Below are 18,568 nucleotides of genomic sequence, written 5' to 3'. Positions count from 1 at the left end.
ACAGTCCCTGGAGGATTGCCAGGTTGCCAGTGTGTCTGATGGGACTGGAGGGCTCTCTTGTCTCCCAGCAGAGGACCCTCGTCATCTCAGATCAGCCAGGCGGAGGGACGTCTTTACCAGCAGCTTCTCGCTGAGCAAGACAACGGTATCTGCTTCAGCTGTAATCAACAGTGTAATCTCCTCTGATGGAAGCTGAACTCGTGCCCTGAAGAAAAGGCCGCAGTGAGAGGACACCGCTAGTAGGAAGAAGGGAGAACAAGGTGAGGAAAAGAGGAACAAGTCTCTGCATTAATCGGGATGATAAGAGCTCCAGTGTGATTTTTGACGTGGAGCTACATTAAGAGGATGACATATCTTCTCCAATTCCTCTGGACAATGTTTGATTGTACTGCCAGGATTTATCCTTCCCCATTTACTGTCAGATGTAGATGTACAGTTAATGATGAAGACGATGATGAGTAGAATTTACAAGATAACGCCTTTCACCCAATTGCTCAAAGCACATCACTTTGCTTTGCATCGCTAGTGACAAACACTCCTGAGAGTATGTCAAGACTCCTGAGTGGCCAGGGTTTTCCTTTCAGATGACTGGTCCCGGATGGAAGCAGCCAGACGGACCCATAGCTCTGTGGTGTGAGCTGTAGTACGCTCCACCTTCTGGTTACACTACCTTTCTCTCTCTCGCTCTATCACATCCATCAACGCATCATTCCCACTGGCCCAGTGGCTGGAGAAGAAGCTCTCCAGTGTCCATCACAAAGGAAGTGATAAGGCACTCTGTCTGTCAGTGGCTGTGAAGAGAACATAGCCGTGGGAAGTAAGGGTGCTGGAAAAAAATATAGCTGATCTGGAGCAATGAAGTGGTGACGCAGGGTACCGTACTAAACCACAAGTTACCTCGTAGCATAATCGCAAAGCTTTTAGTGGAGAACCACTGTAGGCCTATTGGTATGAAAAGAAACACCTGAACAACTTAGAGCATTTCCCCAAAATACATGTCTTGTTTTTGGCTTCAAAGACAATAACAAATGTCCATTGTTGTGCAGTGACAGATCATTTGAGATAATGCAAATAATGAATGATTACCTAGTTGGGCTAACGTTTTAAACTGCTTGCTTTAGGCCCACATCATCATCCTCTGCCTGCATCCCCAATCCCTACCTGTAGCCTACCTGTCTCCTGCTATAATGCCTATCCACCTTTCACTCTATCAGTCTTGCTTGTTCATCTTCATGAATTCAAATATTCTAACAGATTAATCTTGCTGGCAAAACGTCATTAAATATTGCTAGGTCATTTAGTTATAGTATGGATGTAGGGATGTTTCTTTTTAATATATATATAATTAGCACCCAGATGCTGCTTTGGCAACAGAATAATATCAGACGGATATTTTCCCGGCGGGCCGCCTCAGCATTGGCTACTGTGTTGCAATATTAATATTCCCGGAGCAGTCTTGTTGATTAAAAAAAATGTTTCAATATTCTTCTGCCTCGTTCGTTGATACAATGCTTCAATATTCTCAGAAACACCTTGTTGATACAATGCTTCAATATTCGCAGAATGTTTCCCTTCCCTGGCGAATAATGCAGACAGGCAAATACAAACAATTAGTTGGGCGCACACATTATAAGGAGCATCTCCTGAATTCAGAGCAACAATTTTGGTGGGAAGCGCATGAGACAATGACAGTGTCATAGTACATTGTATGCGCCATTCCACAAGGGTGACTTCATGTAGCCTATAGCAGGTGGTCTGCAACCTTTTTCATATGAGTGACAATTTACAATCTCTAAAGATCTGCCTGCCAGTTATGATTTTCATATAAGCATTGAAGGCTACTAAACTGTCCACAAACTGAATAGCCTCATTCTAGCTGGCTACTAGACAGAGACATTATACAGCCACACCCCACGGTGCTCCACTATGTATACCGAGGCGCTGTCCACTCAGCAGTGCTGAATTACGAGTGTGGCCTTAATGTGTAGATGTTTCTTCATTCCTTCCTTGAGTTTTTGTCTTTATGCATCCTTGTCTTTGTAGGCCTAAGTAATTCCTTTTGATGTATTTCTTTCTTTTTATTGAACCTTTATTTAACTAGGCAAGTCAGTTAAGAACAAGTTCTTATTTACAATGACGGCCTACCAAAAGGCAAAAGGCCTCCTGCGGGGACTGGGGCCTGGGATTTAAAAAATTATTAAATGCAATATAAATATAGGACAAAACATACATCACAACAAGAGAAACACAACACTGCATAAAGAGAGACCTAAGACAACAACATAACAAGGCAGCAACACATGATAACACAGCGTGGTAGCAACACAACATGACAACAACATGGTACCAGCACAAAAACATGGTACAAACATTATTGGGCAAAGTCAACAGCACAAATGTCAAGAAGGTAGAGACAACAATACATCACACAAAGCAGCCACAACCGCCAGTAGGAGTGTCCATGATTGAGTCTTTGAATGATGAGATTGCGATAAAACTGTCCACTTTGAGTGTTTGTTGCAGCTCGTTCCAGTCGCTAGCTGTAGTGAACTGAAAAGAGGAGCGACCCAGGGATGTGTGTGCTTTGGGGACCTTTAACAGAATGTGACTGGCAGAGTGGGTGTTGTATTTGGAGGATGAGGGCTGTAGTAGATATCTCAGATAGGGGGGAGTGAGGCCTAAGAGGGTTTTATAAATAAGCTTCAACCAGTGGGTCTTACGACGGGTATATAGAGATGACCAGTTTACAGAGGAGTATAGAGTGCAGTGACGTGTCCTATAAGGAGCATTGGTAGCAAATCTGATGGCTGAATGGTAAAGAACATCTAGCTGCTCGAGAGCACCCTTACCTGCCGATCTAAATTATGTTTCTGTAATCTAGCATGGTTAAGATGGTCATCTGAATCAGGGTTAGTTTGGCAGCTGGGGTGAAAGAGGTGCGATTACGATAGAGGAAACCAAGTCTAGATTTAACTTTAGCCTGCAGCTTTGATATGTGCTGAGAGAAGGACAGTGTACCGTCTAGCCATACTCCCAAGTACTTGTATGCGGTGACTACCTCAAGCTCTAAACCCTCAGAGGTAGTAATAACACCTGTGGAAAGAGGGGCATTCTTCTTACCAAACCACATGACCTTTGTTTTGGAGTGTTCAGAACAAGGTTAAGGGTAGAGAAAGCTTGTTGGACACTAAGAAAGCTTTGTAGTAGAGCATTTAACACAAAATCCGGGGAGGGACCAGCTGAGTATAAGACTGTATCATCTGCATATAAATGGATGAGAGAGCTTCCTACTGCCTGAGCTATGTTGTTGATGTAATTTGAGAAGAGCCTGGCTTTTGTGTGCCTTTTTATTTTTGTAGGATTTATCTGGCATTTATCTGGCACTGTTTTATGCTCCGGTTACTTTCACATTGATGTCGGTATTTGAAGTCGGCCTTGATAGAGTGTATTATGCATCTATACAACATTGTCAAAAGTATCTGGACACCTGCTCGTCAAACATCTCATTCCAAAATCATGGGCATCAATATAGAGTTGGTCCCCCCTTTTCTGCTATAACAGCCTCCACTCTTCTGAAAAGGCTTTCCACTAGATATTGTAACATTGCTGCTGGGACTTGCTTCCACTCAGCCATAAGAGCATTAATGAGGTTGGTCACTGGCGTTCCAATTCGTCCCAAAGGTGTTCGATGGGGTTGAGGCCAGGGCTCTGTGCACGGGGGCATTGTTTCTCCTCCACCAAACTTCACATTTGGCACTATGCATTCAGGCAGGTAGTGTTCTTCTGGCATCTGCCAAACTCGTCCGTTTGACTGCCAGATGGTGAAATGTGATTCATCACTCCAGAGAACATGTTTCCACTGCTCCAGAGTCCAATGGTGGTGAGCTTTACACCACTCCAGCCGACGCTTGGCATTGCGCATGGTGATCTTAGGCTTGTGTGCGACTGCTCGGCCATGGAAACCTATTTCATGAAGCTCTTGAACGAACAGCTTGTACTGATGTTGCTTCCAGAGGCAGTTTGGAACTCAGTAGTGAGTGTTGCAACCAAGGACAGACGATTTTTATGCGCTACACGCTACAGCACACAGCGGTCCCGTTCTGTGAGCTTGTGTGGCCTACCACTTCGCAGCTCAGCAGTTGTTGGTCCTAGATGTTTCCACTTCACAATAACAGCACTTACAGTTGACCGGGGCAGCTCTAGCAGGGCAGAAATTTGACAAACTGACTTGTTGGAAAGCTGGCATCCTGTGACGGTGCTGCATTTAAAGTCACTGAGCTCTTAAGTACTGGCCATTCTACTGCAATGTTTGTGTATGGAGATTGCATGGCTGTGTGCTCGGTTTTTATACAACTGTCAGCAAGGGGTGTGGCTGAAATAGCCTAATTCACTAATTTGAAGGGGTGTCCACATACTTTTTGTGTATTTCACGTTGCACTGTTCCACATGAAGGCTAAATGAGTCAATGTTGCCTATGTATGATGATGTTGAGTAGTACATTGTACACACCATTCCACAGACCAGATGATAATGTCTGGGGGACATCATTATCATCACTATTATTATTATGTTATTTATTATTTAAAACATTTTTTAACCCTTTTTCTCCCAAATTTTGTGATATCCAAACCCTCCCCTAACCCGAACAACGTTGGGCCAATTGTGCGCCGCCTCATGGGTGTCCCGGTCATGGCTGAATGTGACACAGCCTTCCTGCAGCACATCGCTATGTGAATTATGGATAAGGCCACTCTTGTATTGCCAGCCATAACCTCATGGGTATCTATAATTCCTCACCTTTCTCTCTCTGAAGGCCCACTTCAACACAATCACAGAATGTGACATGGTGTTAAAATGAAAATGACACAAGAGCTTGACAGGACGACATTGCTTTCACTGGGGGGTGAATGTGAGGACTTGTAGGCACATTGACCCGGAAAATCCTTGCAGGCGTAAGCCAGCCTGCATCTGACGAAAAATAAACACACTGAACTGGGCCACTACGGTGACATTGCCAATGACATTTTCTTGCCAAATGGGTTTGAAGGTTGACTTGCTTATTGAGTGTTGTGAATTCCAGAAGGTTCTCTGTTCGTGGCAGCTAGCCCTCCGAGCTGAAATCGTCTACCATCTGTCACATTGGCCTAGCTGTCCCCGTGGAGAAGAGCTCCATATTACACAGAGGCCACCTTCAAACACCACCTTGTCCATTCAGACAACTTTTTCTTAACCAAGATTTTTTTAAAGAGAAAATGCACCAGTGTTAAGCCTTAAAGTTTCATCCAAGCTCAACCTGACCTGTGGCTATCTGGCTGGCCCAGGCATCACCGCACGCAAAGACCTGGCTCAAAGACTTACCACCTTTTTTATCTGTTTTTCTGGGATCAAATTTCGAACGTTAAGGTCGACCCTTTTCATTCTGTTGATCAATAATCTTTCACATCCTCTCCCAGGGCACTACTTTACTGCTGCATCTTTACAAGAACAGCACATTCTCCTCATTTCATCAACTCAATGTTACTTCAGTGTTACCAATGTAAGGTTTGTCACCTCTCACGGAACGAGGTTGTCCTTTTTGTATTCCTTTTGTTGTGACATACTCATAGGATTACAAGCATATTACTGATGTACATGGGTTTGCACACTATTTGTCCAAGGTACACTATGTTGGGGAGACTCCATTATGCCTTAATTCCAAAGCCATTCCTTGTGCGCATCAGGTATTCCATCTCCGTAATTGGAATGGATGGTGTAATTCAGCCTGGGCCTTCCCTGGGCTTCACCGTGTGTGTGTGTGTGTGTGGTGGTCCCCACAGTGACTGGGCCAATGCAGATTATGCTGGGACTGGGAGGGGTGAACGGGCTGCAACAGAGCAGGGGAATTCATCACCCACAGAGGTGGGATCTGGGGACCTGCATGTCCCTGCGTCAGACCCCCTGTCACAACCAGGCCTTCGTAAGAGCACTATGGAGGACTGTGTATCCTAACAGGCTGATTTATGATCTGCTCTGTTCTCACCTGGGCTTTCAGCCGCAGACCCAGGAAAAAACACTTTTTAATAATAGGTAGGTTACGTAGCCTCAGTTTACCATTAGTTTTCTCAGACACACCCACCCACAGTCTGATTTCTTGCAATTCCACCCTCCTACCTCCCATGCCCAAGTAAACAAAACAATCAAATATGTGTTATGTCTTGCCTCTTGTTTTCGCTGCTTGTATTTTTGGACATAGTATTGTCTTAATATGGAAACACAATAACACTAGAGCTTACATTAACATAAAACGCTGGTTGCAGTGCTGGTCTCATTGGAACAGCACCATTTGTTTTCTAAAATGGGCCTCAATGAAGTGATAAGATAATGTCCTCCCTCGGTACACTGAGTAGTGTCACTGTCTGTATGGGTTTGATATTCTGTGCACACCTTTGTTTTGAGAGGCGATGTGCTGCACTTCTCTGTTTCGCCGAGAAATTACAGCGTGACTTTGTCACCTTTTACGTGAAGGTTGTGTTCGTCCAAACAATGCATAATTCTCTGTCAAGCCTCAAAGGCTCTCAGCCCAGTGAAATTCAGTTTTCCACCATTTTCCACCGGTAACGATGTGAGAACTCTATTGGCAAGTGTCATCTGTCAATAAAATGCGCAGGAGTCTCTGCTCCTCTAAAGTATGAGAAATGAAGGGAGAGAGCAGGTGATGAATGAAGGCTCTGACACACGAGAGCTGCCGTCCCGTGAATGCTGCTCGCACATCCATCACCAGGCTCTTTTGAACTGGGGAAATATATTTTGCCTGTTCATGGGACGGCCATCGGACTTAATTGATTTTCCCCAGAGAAATTAAAAGTGATGTCCTCCTTCAGAAGTCAATTCAAGATGTCTTAATGGGAACTTGATAAAGTTCTGCTCCATTGTTCTTATCATTAAGACTGGGATTCTATATAACTAATCCAGGTCATATTCTTAATTTTAAACATCCTTCATGTTTTTCATTTCCTCATCTGTCAATTGACCAAGCTCTCAAGATCTCTCTGTCATAACAATAAAGGCTGGTACACGCCGTGCCATAGAAATGCATTTTAATTGGAATCTTAGAGATCAGAGAAATGTGGCTTTGTATTCAAGTCACTCCATGGCTTGTGTACATTTATACACAGGCAATCGCATGCAAATACAAACGCACACATGAGCACTCACGCAAACACACACCTTTTCACACAGCGTGCTCTCTGCTGTGCGGTTCAGGAGGCTTGTCCCAGTAATGGGATGAGGATGACCCCACTCCACTCACTGCAGGAGCAAAGCCTGCCGGGCTGGTAGACAATAGGTGGAAGGCACGAAATGTCCCCCCTCATCTCTCACAGACCCAGGCTGCCTATTGTTAAGCATCGGGGGTGTTCAATCTACTGTAAATAAAATAAATAATAAATCAAAACAACTTCAGTACCACAGCATTGTATTTTCTCTATTGAAGAAAGCTGTATAGGTGTAAGTGAATGGGAAAGTGCCATAGACACGTTATTGAGTTTATTTTAGATAACTCTGTGGACTAAAAGTTTTGCTGAGCATTCGTCTCTTCGTCTACCTGCCTGACTGGTGCCTGTCCTTTCATCCTCCTCTCCGTGTGGCGTAAAAGATAAGAAATATCGTCCAGCCAAACGAGTGTAGAGATTTGGCAGTAGGGCTGGGCGATATGGCCAAAATATCATATCATATGGTGTTTACAAAAGAACATTTGTCGGTATGAAAGTATTTGACAGTGTTTTTGAATAATAAAAGTTCAAAGTTTGCTTTTTGAGTAGTGCATGACCCTAGGGTGGCAACACATACAGTTGAAGTCGGAAGTTTACATACACCTTAGCCAAATACATTTAAACTCAATTTTTCACAATTCCTGACATTTAATCCAAGGGGAAAATTCCCTGTTTTAGGTCAGTTAGGATCACCACTTTATTTTAATAATGTGAAATGTCCGAATAATAGTAGAGAGAATGATTTATTTCAGCTTTTTTTCATCACATTCCCAGTGGGTCAGAAGTTTACATACATTCAATTAGTATTTGGTAGCATTGCCTTTAAATTGTTTTACTTGGGTCAAACGTTTCAGGTAGCCTTCCACAAGCTTCCCACAATAAATTGGGTGAATTTTGGGCCATTCCTCCTGACAGAGCTGGTGTAACTGAGTCAGGTTTGTAGGCCTCCTTGCTCGCACACGCTTTTTCAGTTCTGCCCACATTTTCTACAGGATTGAGGTCAGGGCTTTGTGATGGCCACTCCAATACCTTGACTTTGTTGTCCTTAAGCCATTTTGCCACATCTTTGGAAGTATGCTTGGGGTCATTGTCCATTTGGAAGACTCATTAGCGACCAAGCTTTAACTTGCTGACTGGTGTCTTGAGATGTTGCTTCAATATATCCACATAATTTTCCTGCCTCATGATGCCATCTATTTTGTGAAGTGCACCAGTCCCTCCTGCAGCAAAGCACCCCCACAACATGATGCTGCCACCCCCGTACTTCACGGTTGGGATGGTGTTCTTCGGCTTGCAAGCATCCCCCTTTTTCCTCCAAACATAACGATGGTCATTATGGCCAAACGGTTCTATTTTTGTTTCATCAGACCAGAGGACATTTCTCCAAAAAGTACGATCTTTGTCCTCATGTGCAGTTGCAAACCGTAGTCTGGCTTTTTTATGGAAGTTTTTGAGCAGTGGCTTCTTCCTTGCTAAGCGGCCTTTCAGATGATGTCGATATAGGACTCGTTTTACTGTGGATATAGATACTTTTGTACCTGTTTCCTCCAGCATCTTCACAAGGTCCTGCTGTTGTTCTGGGATTGATTTCCACTTTTCGCACCAAAGTACGTTCATCTCTAAGAGACAGATTGCATCTCCTTCCTGAGCGGTATGACTGCTGCATGGTCCCATGGTGTTTATACTTTCGTACTATTGTTTTGTACAGATGAACTTGGTACCTTCAGGCGTTTGGAAATTGCTCCCAAGGATGAACCGGACCTGTGGAGGTCTACAATTTTTTTTCTAAGGTCTTGGATGATTTCTTTAGATTTTTCACATGATGTCAAGCAAAGAGGCACTGAGTTTGAAGATAGTCCTTGAAATACATCCACAGGTACACCTCCAATTGACTCAAATGATGTCAATTAGCCTATCAGAAGTTTCTAAAGCCATGACATCATTTTCTGGAATTTTACAAGCTGTTTAAAGGCACAGTCAACTTAGTGTATGTAATCTTCTGACCCACTGGAATTGTGATACAGTGAGTTATAAGTGAAATAATCTGTCTGTAAACAATTGTTGGAAAAATTACTTGTCATGCACAAAGTAGATGTCCTAAATGACTTGCCAAACTATAGTTTGTTAAAAAGAAATTTGTGGAGTGGTTGAAAAAATGAGTTTTAATGACTCCAACCTAAGTGTATATTAACTTCCAACTTCAACTGAATGTGATTTCAATGGGTCTTTCTCCATTGTGATTTGTTTTATACTGTTCAATTCAACTTCAACCAAAAATTATTTCTGCAATTTCATTATTTTCTGCACTACCTGCACTCATTTGAGATCATTTCCACACTGTCACGTAGGGCTGCACGATATGGACAAACAATCTAGGCCTTATTTCTATCCACATTTTACAATTGTGATTTGACTTGCAATTTAGAGCAAAACACTTGGGTGAACTTTTGGAATCATGGAAATAGAATGAGTATTCTAATTCTATAGTAAGAATATAATAGTGGGCACTTTTATAGTGTTTGACATGAAATTTCCAGGGAGGAGTTATTGTGACACGGTAGGAACCAAGGTATTGATAAGTATTTCCTAGGGGAACTTATTATCTTTGGCTATATTTATTGTATCTACCAACTTCATGTAGCTAACATAGTCTTACTTCGCATATTCCTTTTTGATTTACAAGATATTGTTGCACAAAAAATCTGTCTGTATAGCTAATTAAGTTTGTTCTGACTCGGTACATTTATTAACTAGCTAGTGATTAGCATTAGCGACTAACCAGATTTAGGCCCAACTTGCTAAGGAAAGACTAACCTGCTGTTTGCAGATGCAAGAAGCACAAACTAATAGTGTAATTATAAAACGCTAGTGGATTTATATTAAGCAAAGTAAAAACAGCATTGTTGCCATCAACATTGTTGCATGTGCTAGATTTACCATGCAGAGACTGAACGCAGTCCTTGAGTGATGGGCGGGGCTAGGTCTGTGTGGAAAGCAGTATTGAGAGAGAAGGCGGAGAGAGATGACTCAAGTATCGAAGTAATCTATAAAAATGGACATTACAAACGACATATCACATTTAACAAAACCCAAACCAGTCTGTGTATCAGTACTGGAACATCGTAAAATACGGTATACCGCCCAGCCCTAGATGGCAGAGGCTGGGTTCTATGCTAAGCGCTTGGCAAGCCGAGCAGTGTTTGATAATTAAATCCAATCAGGATTTGATCATTAAAGCATAAAAAGGACCTAAGCCCTCCTGCTGTCAGTCCTCACTGTACTCCTCTCTTTTTAATGTGGCTAATAAATGTTTCCTCTGTCACCATCTGTTGAATGAAAGGTTTACCCCCGAACACAGCACACAACATCTGCACTTCCATTAGCTGCTCTTGTGTTACTAGAAGTGATTCTGACACCTGTTATTGTGCGTATTGGATCTTGTTTAGCTGAGATCCAACAGTGGGAGGTTGTATGGGTCTGATTAGCCAAGTAAAACTTAACTCCAAGATGTACTACTTCACATCAACGGAGTTGAGCGGAGATGAGAGTGGGCGGACTGGAGCCCTGACGTCACATATATAGTGGAGTTGAGTTTTAGTTGGCTAGGGTCAGACTTAACCAGACAGCGTCAGTATAGGCTTAGTGTCTTAGGTCACTGCCATAAAGCTGAATACAAGGCTTTAACCCTCAAGAGATTTGTTTGATGTATGAATTGGTTTATGGATCTAACAAACACAGCAACAATATAACTTGTCATGCAATACGTGATCATCACATGTTTGGGTGGAATAACCATCCGTACCCTACCACCACTTAGCCCAATAAAGTGAGGTGGAAAACAGAACCTTCACTGGAGAATAAATTGCATACAGGCTACATGTATTTACAGCACAGTCATTTCATTTAGCTTGTTGCTCTTATCTTAATGAAGCAGAAGCAGTTTTTAGCTGCACAATACCAGATGAATGACCACGGTGCTCTGTCAGGATGGTATAATGTCATCTCCTAGGTAGTGAAGTAAGGTCTGGTGGCCAAGAGCCTTCCCAAAGCATCAGCCCACTGTGAAAAGACTTAGAAACCCTCGCTAATGTACTCTCTCGCTCTGTTTCCACTCTCTCTGCCACAGACATCTTCCTCGACCAGGTAAAAACCTGACAGAATAGCCAAAGGTGCTCTGTGAGACTTGTATTTGTTCATATGCCTGACATCTTGCACAGAGATAAATAGAGGTTGCCTGAAGCAATATTCCAGCACAGCAGGAGATATGCTCTGCTCTTTGAATAAAACAGCACACTTCTAGTTCCAACACCCGGCTGCCCTGGACCTTTCATATAACATTTTATTTGTCACATGTGTCGTAAACAACAGGTGAAATGCTTACTTACGACCCTTTCCATCTATACAGAGCGAAAGAGAAAAAAAAATAATAGAAAAGTAAAACGCGTAATAAGATACACGATGAGTAACGATAACTTGGCTATATACAAGGGTTACCAGTACCGACTCCATGTGCAGGGGAACGAGGTAATTGAGGTACAGTGGGGAGAACAAGTATTTGATACACTGCCGATTTTGCAGGGTTTCCTACTTACAAAGCATGAAGAGGTCTGTAATTTTTATCATAGCTACACTTCAACTGTGAGAGACGGAATCTAAAAAAAATCCAGAAAATCACATTGTATGATTTTTAAGTAATTAATTTGCATTTTATTGCATGACATAAGTATTTGATAACCTACCAACCAGTAAGAATTCCAGCTCTCACAGACCTGTTAGTTTTTCTTTAAGAAGCCCTCTTGTTCTCCACTCATTACCTGTATTAACTGCACCTGTTTGAACTCGTTACCTGTATAAAAGACACCTGTCCACACACTCAAACAGACTCCAACCTCTCCACAATGGCCAAGACCAGAGAGCTGTGTAAGGACATCAGGGATAAAATTGTAGACCTGCACAAGGCTGGGATGGGCTATAGGACAATAGGCAAGCAGCTTGGTGAAAGGGAACAACTGTTGGCGCAATTATTAGAAAATGGAAGAAGTTCAAGAAGACGGTCAATCACCCTCCGTCTGGAGCTCCATGCAAGATCTCACCTTGTGGGGCATCAATGATCATGAGAAAGGTGAGGGATTAGCCCAGAACTACACGGCAGGACCTGGTCAATGACCTGAAGAGAGCTGGGACCACAGTCTCAAAGAAAACCATTAGTAACACACTACGCCGTCAGGATTAAAATCCTGCAGCGCACGCAAGGTCCCCCTGCTCAAGCCAGCGCATGTCCAGGCCCGTCTGAAGTTTGCCAATGGCCATCTGGATGATCCAGAGGAGGAATGGGAGAAGGTCATGTGGTCTGATGAGACAAAAATAGAGCTTTTTGGTCTAAACTCCACTCGCCATGTTTGGAGGAAGAAGAAGGATGAGTACAACCCCAAGAACACCATCCCAACCGTGACGCATGGAGGTGGAAACATCATTCTTTGGGGATGCTTTTCTGCAAAGGGGACAGGACGACTGAACCGTATTGAGGGGAGGATGGATGGGACCATGTATTGCGAAATCTTGGCCATCAACCTCCTTCCCTCAGTAAGAGCATTGAAGATGGGTCGTGGCTGGGTCTTCCAGCATGACAACGACCCAAAACACACAGCCAGGGAAACTAAGGAGTGGCTCCGTAAGAAGCATCTCAAGGTCCTGGAGTGGCCTAGCCAGTCTCCAGACCTGAACCCAATAGAAAATCTTTGGAGGGAGCTGAAAGTCCGTATTGCCCAGCGACAGCCCCGAAACCTGAAGGATCTGGAGAAGGTCTGTATGGAGGAGTGGGCCAAAATCCCTGCTGCAGTGTGTGCAAACCTGGTCAAGAACTACAGGAAACGTATGATCTCTGTAATTGCAAACAAAGGTTTCTGTACCAAATATTAAGTTCTGCTTTTCTGATGTATCAAATACGTATGTCATGCAATAAAATGCAAATGAATTACTTAAAAATCATACAATGTGATTTTCTGCATTTTTGTTTTAGATTCCATCTCTCACAGTTAAAGTGTACCTATGATAAAAAATGACAGACCTCTACATGCTTTGTAAGTAGGAAAACCTGCAAAATCGGCAGTGTATCAAATACTTGTTCTCCCCACTGTAGATCTGTACATTTAACTAGGAATAAGGTGACGGATAGTAAACAGTAGCAGCAGCGTATGTGATGACTCAAAAAAGTTAGTGCAAAAAGGGTCAATGCAGATAGTCAGGAAGCTATTTGGTTAACTATTTAACTAACTATTTAGCAGTCTTATGGCTTGGGGATAGAAGCTGTTCAGAGTGCTGTTGGTTCCAAACTTGATGCATCGGTGCCGTGCGATAGCAGCGAGAACTGTCTATGACTAGGGTGGCTGGGGTCTTGGATAATTTTTAGGGCCTTCCTCTGACACCGCCTGGTATAAAGGTCCTGAATGACAGGGAGCTCGGCCCCGGTAATGTACTCGGCCGTACGCGCCACCCTCTGTAGCGCCTTGTGGTCGGATGCCAAGCAGTTGTCATACCAAGAGGTGATGCAGCAAGTCAAGATGCTCTCAATGGTGCAGCTGTAGAACTTTTTGAGGATCAGAGGACCCGTGCCAAATCTGTTCAGCCTCCTGAGGGGGAAGAGGCATTCTAGTGCCCTCTTCACAAATGTGTTTGGACCATGATAGATCCTTAGTGATGTGGACACCGAGGAACTTGAATCTCTCGACCCATTCCACTTCAGTGAATGGGGGCGCCTAGACCCTCTGTTTCCTGTAATCCACGACCAGCTCCTTTGTCTTGCTGACGTTGAGGGAGAGGTTGTTGTCCTGGCACCACACTGCCAGATCTGACCTCCTCCCTATATGCTTTTCCTCTGGTCTTAATCACAGAACCATGACTCTGACTGTGCTGTTATTCTACCAATACAATATGTTGCTATGAGAGGAAAGTCCTAAAGGCTTTGTTTTGTTTTCCTTCTCAGGGAGCATAAAAGGAGCCACCATCGTGGATGCTCTGGATACCCTGTACATCATGGAGATGTTTGAGGACTTTGACATGGCCACAGAGTGGGTGGAGAAGAACCTGGACTTCAACGTGGTGAGTAGAACCATTATACATAAAACACCCATTGTCTGCCAGCTAGTAGGACCATAGAACACCATTGTCTGCTAGCTAGTAGGGCCATAGAACACCCATTGTTTGCTAGCTAGTAGGACCATAGATCACCCATTGTATGTTAGCTAGTAGGACCATAGAATCCCATTGTCTGCTAGCTAGTATGATCATAGAACACCATTGTCTGCTAGCTAGTAGGACCATAGAACACCCTTGTCTGCTAGCTAGTAGGACCATAGAACACCATTGTCTGCTAGCTAGTAGGACCATAGAACTCTCTTGTCTGCTAGCTAGTAGGACCATAGAACACCCTTGTCTGCTAGCTAGTAGGACCATAGAACACCCATTGTCTGCTAGCTAGTATGACCATAGAACACCCTTGTCTGCTAGCTAGTATGACCATAGAACACCCTTGTCTGCTAGCTAGTAGGACCATAGAACACCCATTGTCTGCTAGCTAGTATGACCATAGAACACCCTTGTCTGCTAGCTAGTATGACCATAGAACACCCTTGTCTGCTAGCTAGTAGGACCATAGAACACCCATTGTCTGCTAGCTAGTAGGACCATAGAACACCCTTGTCTGCTAGCTAGTATGACCATAGAACACCCTTGTCTGCTAGCTAGTAGGACCATAGAACACCCTTTGTCTGCTAGCTAGTAGGACCATAGAACACCCTTGTCTGCTAGCTAGTATGACCATAGAACACCCTTGTCTGCTAGCTAGTAGGACCATAGAACACCCATTGTCTGCTAGCTAGTAGGACCATAGAACACCCTTGTCTGCTAGCTAGTAGGACCATAGAACACCCTTGTCTGCTAGCTAGTAGGACCATAGAACACCATTGTCTGCTAGCTAGTAGGACCATAGAACTCTCTTGTCTGCTAGCTAGTAGGACCATAGAACACCCATTGTCTGCTAGCTAGTAGGACCATAGAACACCCTTGTCTGCTAGTTAGTAGGACCATAGAACACCCTTGTCTGCTAGCTAGTAGGACCATAGAACACCCTTGTCTTTTTACTTTGATTTATTTTTCCTTTATTTAACCAAGGAGGTCACATTGAGATTTACATCTCTTTTCCAAGTGAGTCCTGGCCAAGCAGCATTCATACAGTTCCATATGAGACAAAACACAACAATGAATGGTAGTTAAAATAAAGAGCTTAAAAGAGCAGGATTATAAACGTGCAATTTGTGATCAGCAGCCCTCCGATCTGGAATTTAAAGTGTATCAATCGGAATAAAATAATAAAGTTCCAGGTCCTTCTGCAAAATGTCCAAGATGATGGGCCAGCAAAACTGAAAGCACTCTTACCAAACTCTGCTAGTAAGTCACCCACTGACATTCACAAGGACAGGAGATCTACAATCTGATTGGTTAGGCGGACCCCACTGTAATCAGCATGGAGAGAATACAGGGACACTCAAGGTGACTCCAGATAATTGGGCCTTGATGAAGTGCTCTGTTTCAGACAGAACAGTTAAAGTACTCACCTGGAAGAAACCACTGTTTAGAGTGGCATTGTCTGTAGAAGTGGACTGAATGAAGTAACCTTGATTCCACTGTGTGGGGTAGGGAGAAGGAGAGAGCACTTAACTCTGATACCTTCTAATCAATCAATATAGACCTGACTCATCAGTTTGAAGGTAATGTGCTTTAGGAGCTAAGACTTTGTGGGTCTGTCAGGTAGAACACATTGCCTTTCTCAAGCCATTCGCTGTCTCTTACTGTCTCTAATATTCAATAATACTGTTTTCCCTTCAGACAACTCCCACACACGGAAATGAAAGAGATGTCTAAAACTATTTGAAAAGTCTGTCTCTGACATAGTCACACTATTTAGAAAAACGTTGCTATCCACCATTATTTATATACCTATGAAATGATGATATTGACAATGGTGCTCACTTGTGCTTCTGGACCAAAAGTTATCAATAATGCCCAGATAACCCTGTAAATCAACTCCCCAGTCTATTGGAATGCAATCATTTGCATTATGTCTTGCACCACTCTCAATTGCATTTGATCAACTCTAATGCAACTCTAATCTAGTGTAAACTCAGCATGTTCCAACCCATTGGTCATGCCTCAACAATTTGTGATTTCTTAGCAAGTTATTTTCTTTCTTTCAAGCCATGGTTTATTTTATGGCAATAAAAGGAATGCCCCACTTGAGAAATGTCAAACTGCAATTTGTGCAATTTTAGTATGTGAACAACTGAACCATCCCATATCCCTATAATGCAATTTTGCGATAAATTTAATACCAGAGGTTATAGGGAAGGTTATAGCACAGGGAAATGTGATGACTCATCAAATTAAAAGTTGTTGACAAACTTTTCCACTTTTACCATTATTAAGCCTAGTCGCTGTGTGAAATGAATGTTCAATACTAGCATGGATTAAGGAGGGTTGGTGATGGCGCTGCAGAATTTGAGGTTAAAAAAAACACCTTCAGTCCTTTTACTTTGATGTCTCCTCTGCCTTCTTAGATCTTGCCCATGTTGGGGAACCAGATTCATTATTTATTCCCCTTGGAGAACCCTCTCGTTAAGAAGCACTAAATTCTTGTCTTTTCTAACGGAGGGAGAGAGAGAAAATAGCATAAGTGATCAGAAGCTTTCATAAAGAGTGTTAACAAACTTTTAATTGAAAGGCTTTGGCTTCACTGCCCTCCAGCAATTCCAACAATAAAGGAGCCTACAAAAGCCCTGGTGGACCGGGCATTAATATTCACTTTGTCTCCTGAATACAGAATAATCTAAATCAAAGATTGATACAACCCCCTCCTCTCCAGCTCCTCCCCTTGCAATATTGTCTTAACATGGATGGAGTGGTCTGGTTTTCCATTTGGCCTCCATCTCGCCTGACTGTGGTATTAGTGAGGAGCCATGACTGGAATACTGAAAGACAGGAGCTAACCACTGCATCTCCTGATGCCTCTGTTCAATACAGATTCACTGGAACAGGGGAGATGTCTCAGAGTTTAATGTTCAGGTTTCAAGACAAGGTCGTGGGGATCCCTGAATGACACTTGTCTTGATTATCTAGCCAATTGACAATGACAAGCAAGGCATTGGTAATTCAATTATTGCTGAGCTCCCCCACTCTTTGATTCATGCCATGCCCTGTAAATTGATTTTAAAAAGTGTTTTATTAAACGAAAAGCCCATCCGTTGTAGGCTAGCCACTGCCTTGCCCTCTGAACCAGGGTCCCTCCCCTGCCATCGCTCCTCTTTGTGTGTTACACTTTAATAGGCTCTGCCCCAGCGCACCCACTCACTCTGACAGACAAGCACGACGGATAGACAGACACACAAGGTCAGAATATAAAGCGGGTCTGGTCAAACACAACACGCTAACCAGCTCGGACTATAATGGCCAGGGACGACTTTTCTTTTACTCTCCCATCAGTCCTGCTGGGAAGAGATGAAGAGCGAGAAAGCAAGCAAGCCCCTGGTGCCCATCTTTATTTGCCTCTGCCTTGTGCCTAGATGCTTTGTGTTATGGGCTGCTGTGAAAGGCAAGGCCAGTGCAGGAACAAAGGCAGAGGTTATGTATTATGGAAGGGCCCTGGCTCAACTTTCAGCCTGAAGGCAGGAGCTGTGTAAGGACTGCACAGCCTTGCTGGACATCGGCCTGCATGTTAACAAAAGGGAGACATTTTCTAGAGGTTTGAGGTAGATGCAGCGCAGGTAGATACTGTCGCTCTCACACACACACACGCACACAGGCACAGCATCAGCGGATGAGTATTACTAAGAGTCTTCTGACAGCTGATCCACAGACATGGCAGCATGTTATTTGTGTAGCAGTGTAGGCCAGGCTTAGTAAGTGCATTTGTGCATCATCTCCAGTAGTCGGTTTTCACTGCTGCTCTTTGTGACCTCGCAAGGGCTTCCTTGAGGGTATTTTACTGTCAGAGTATTACTGTTGTCATTCACTGCCGTTGCTCTCAGCATTGTGATGAGATGGAGCTCAGCTATACAGTACCTCAGTTCTAGAACCTCTACACTAGGTTCTATCAGAGAGTAAGATGTTGCCTACAGACATGTCAGCTCTGCTTCTAGCTCCTAAGCAACTTTGCAGTATTTTGATTTTGTGTGTTATTTCTTACATTATTAGTCCAGAATTGTTTGTGTTATTACATACTGTAATACAGCAGGATATCAGAGTGGCGGTAACAGAGTGGCGGTAAC

The 18,568-nt window shown here is 43.3% G+C and overlaps 1 protein-coding gene across 1 annotated transcript in view; it reads left to right on the top strand.

Moving 5' to 3' along the window:
* LOC129817502 (mannosyl-oligosaccharide 1,2-alpha-mannosidase IA-like) overlaps positions 1-18,568 on the top strand; it is a 182,150-nt gene that overhangs the window by 55,702 nt on the left and 107,880 nt on the right. Inside the window, exon 3 of the mRNA XM_055872812.1 lies at positions 14,233-14,348. Coding sequence (XP_055728787.1) covers positions 14,233-14,348 — 116 coding nt within the window. The remainder of the gene's footprint in view (positions 1-14,232; positions 14,349-18,568) is intronic.

Source organism: Salvelinus fontinalis, chromosome 20 (assembly GCF_029448725.1).
Source record: "Salvelinus fontinalis isolate EN_2023a chromosome 20, ASM2944872v1, whole genome shotgun sequence".
Taxonomy (NCBI): Eukaryota; Metazoa; Chordata; class Actinopteri; order Salmoniformes; family Salmonidae; genus Salvelinus; species Salvelinus fontinalis.
Note: the sequence above shows the minus strand (reverse complement) of the source record. Positions and strands in the feature narration are given on the sequence as shown.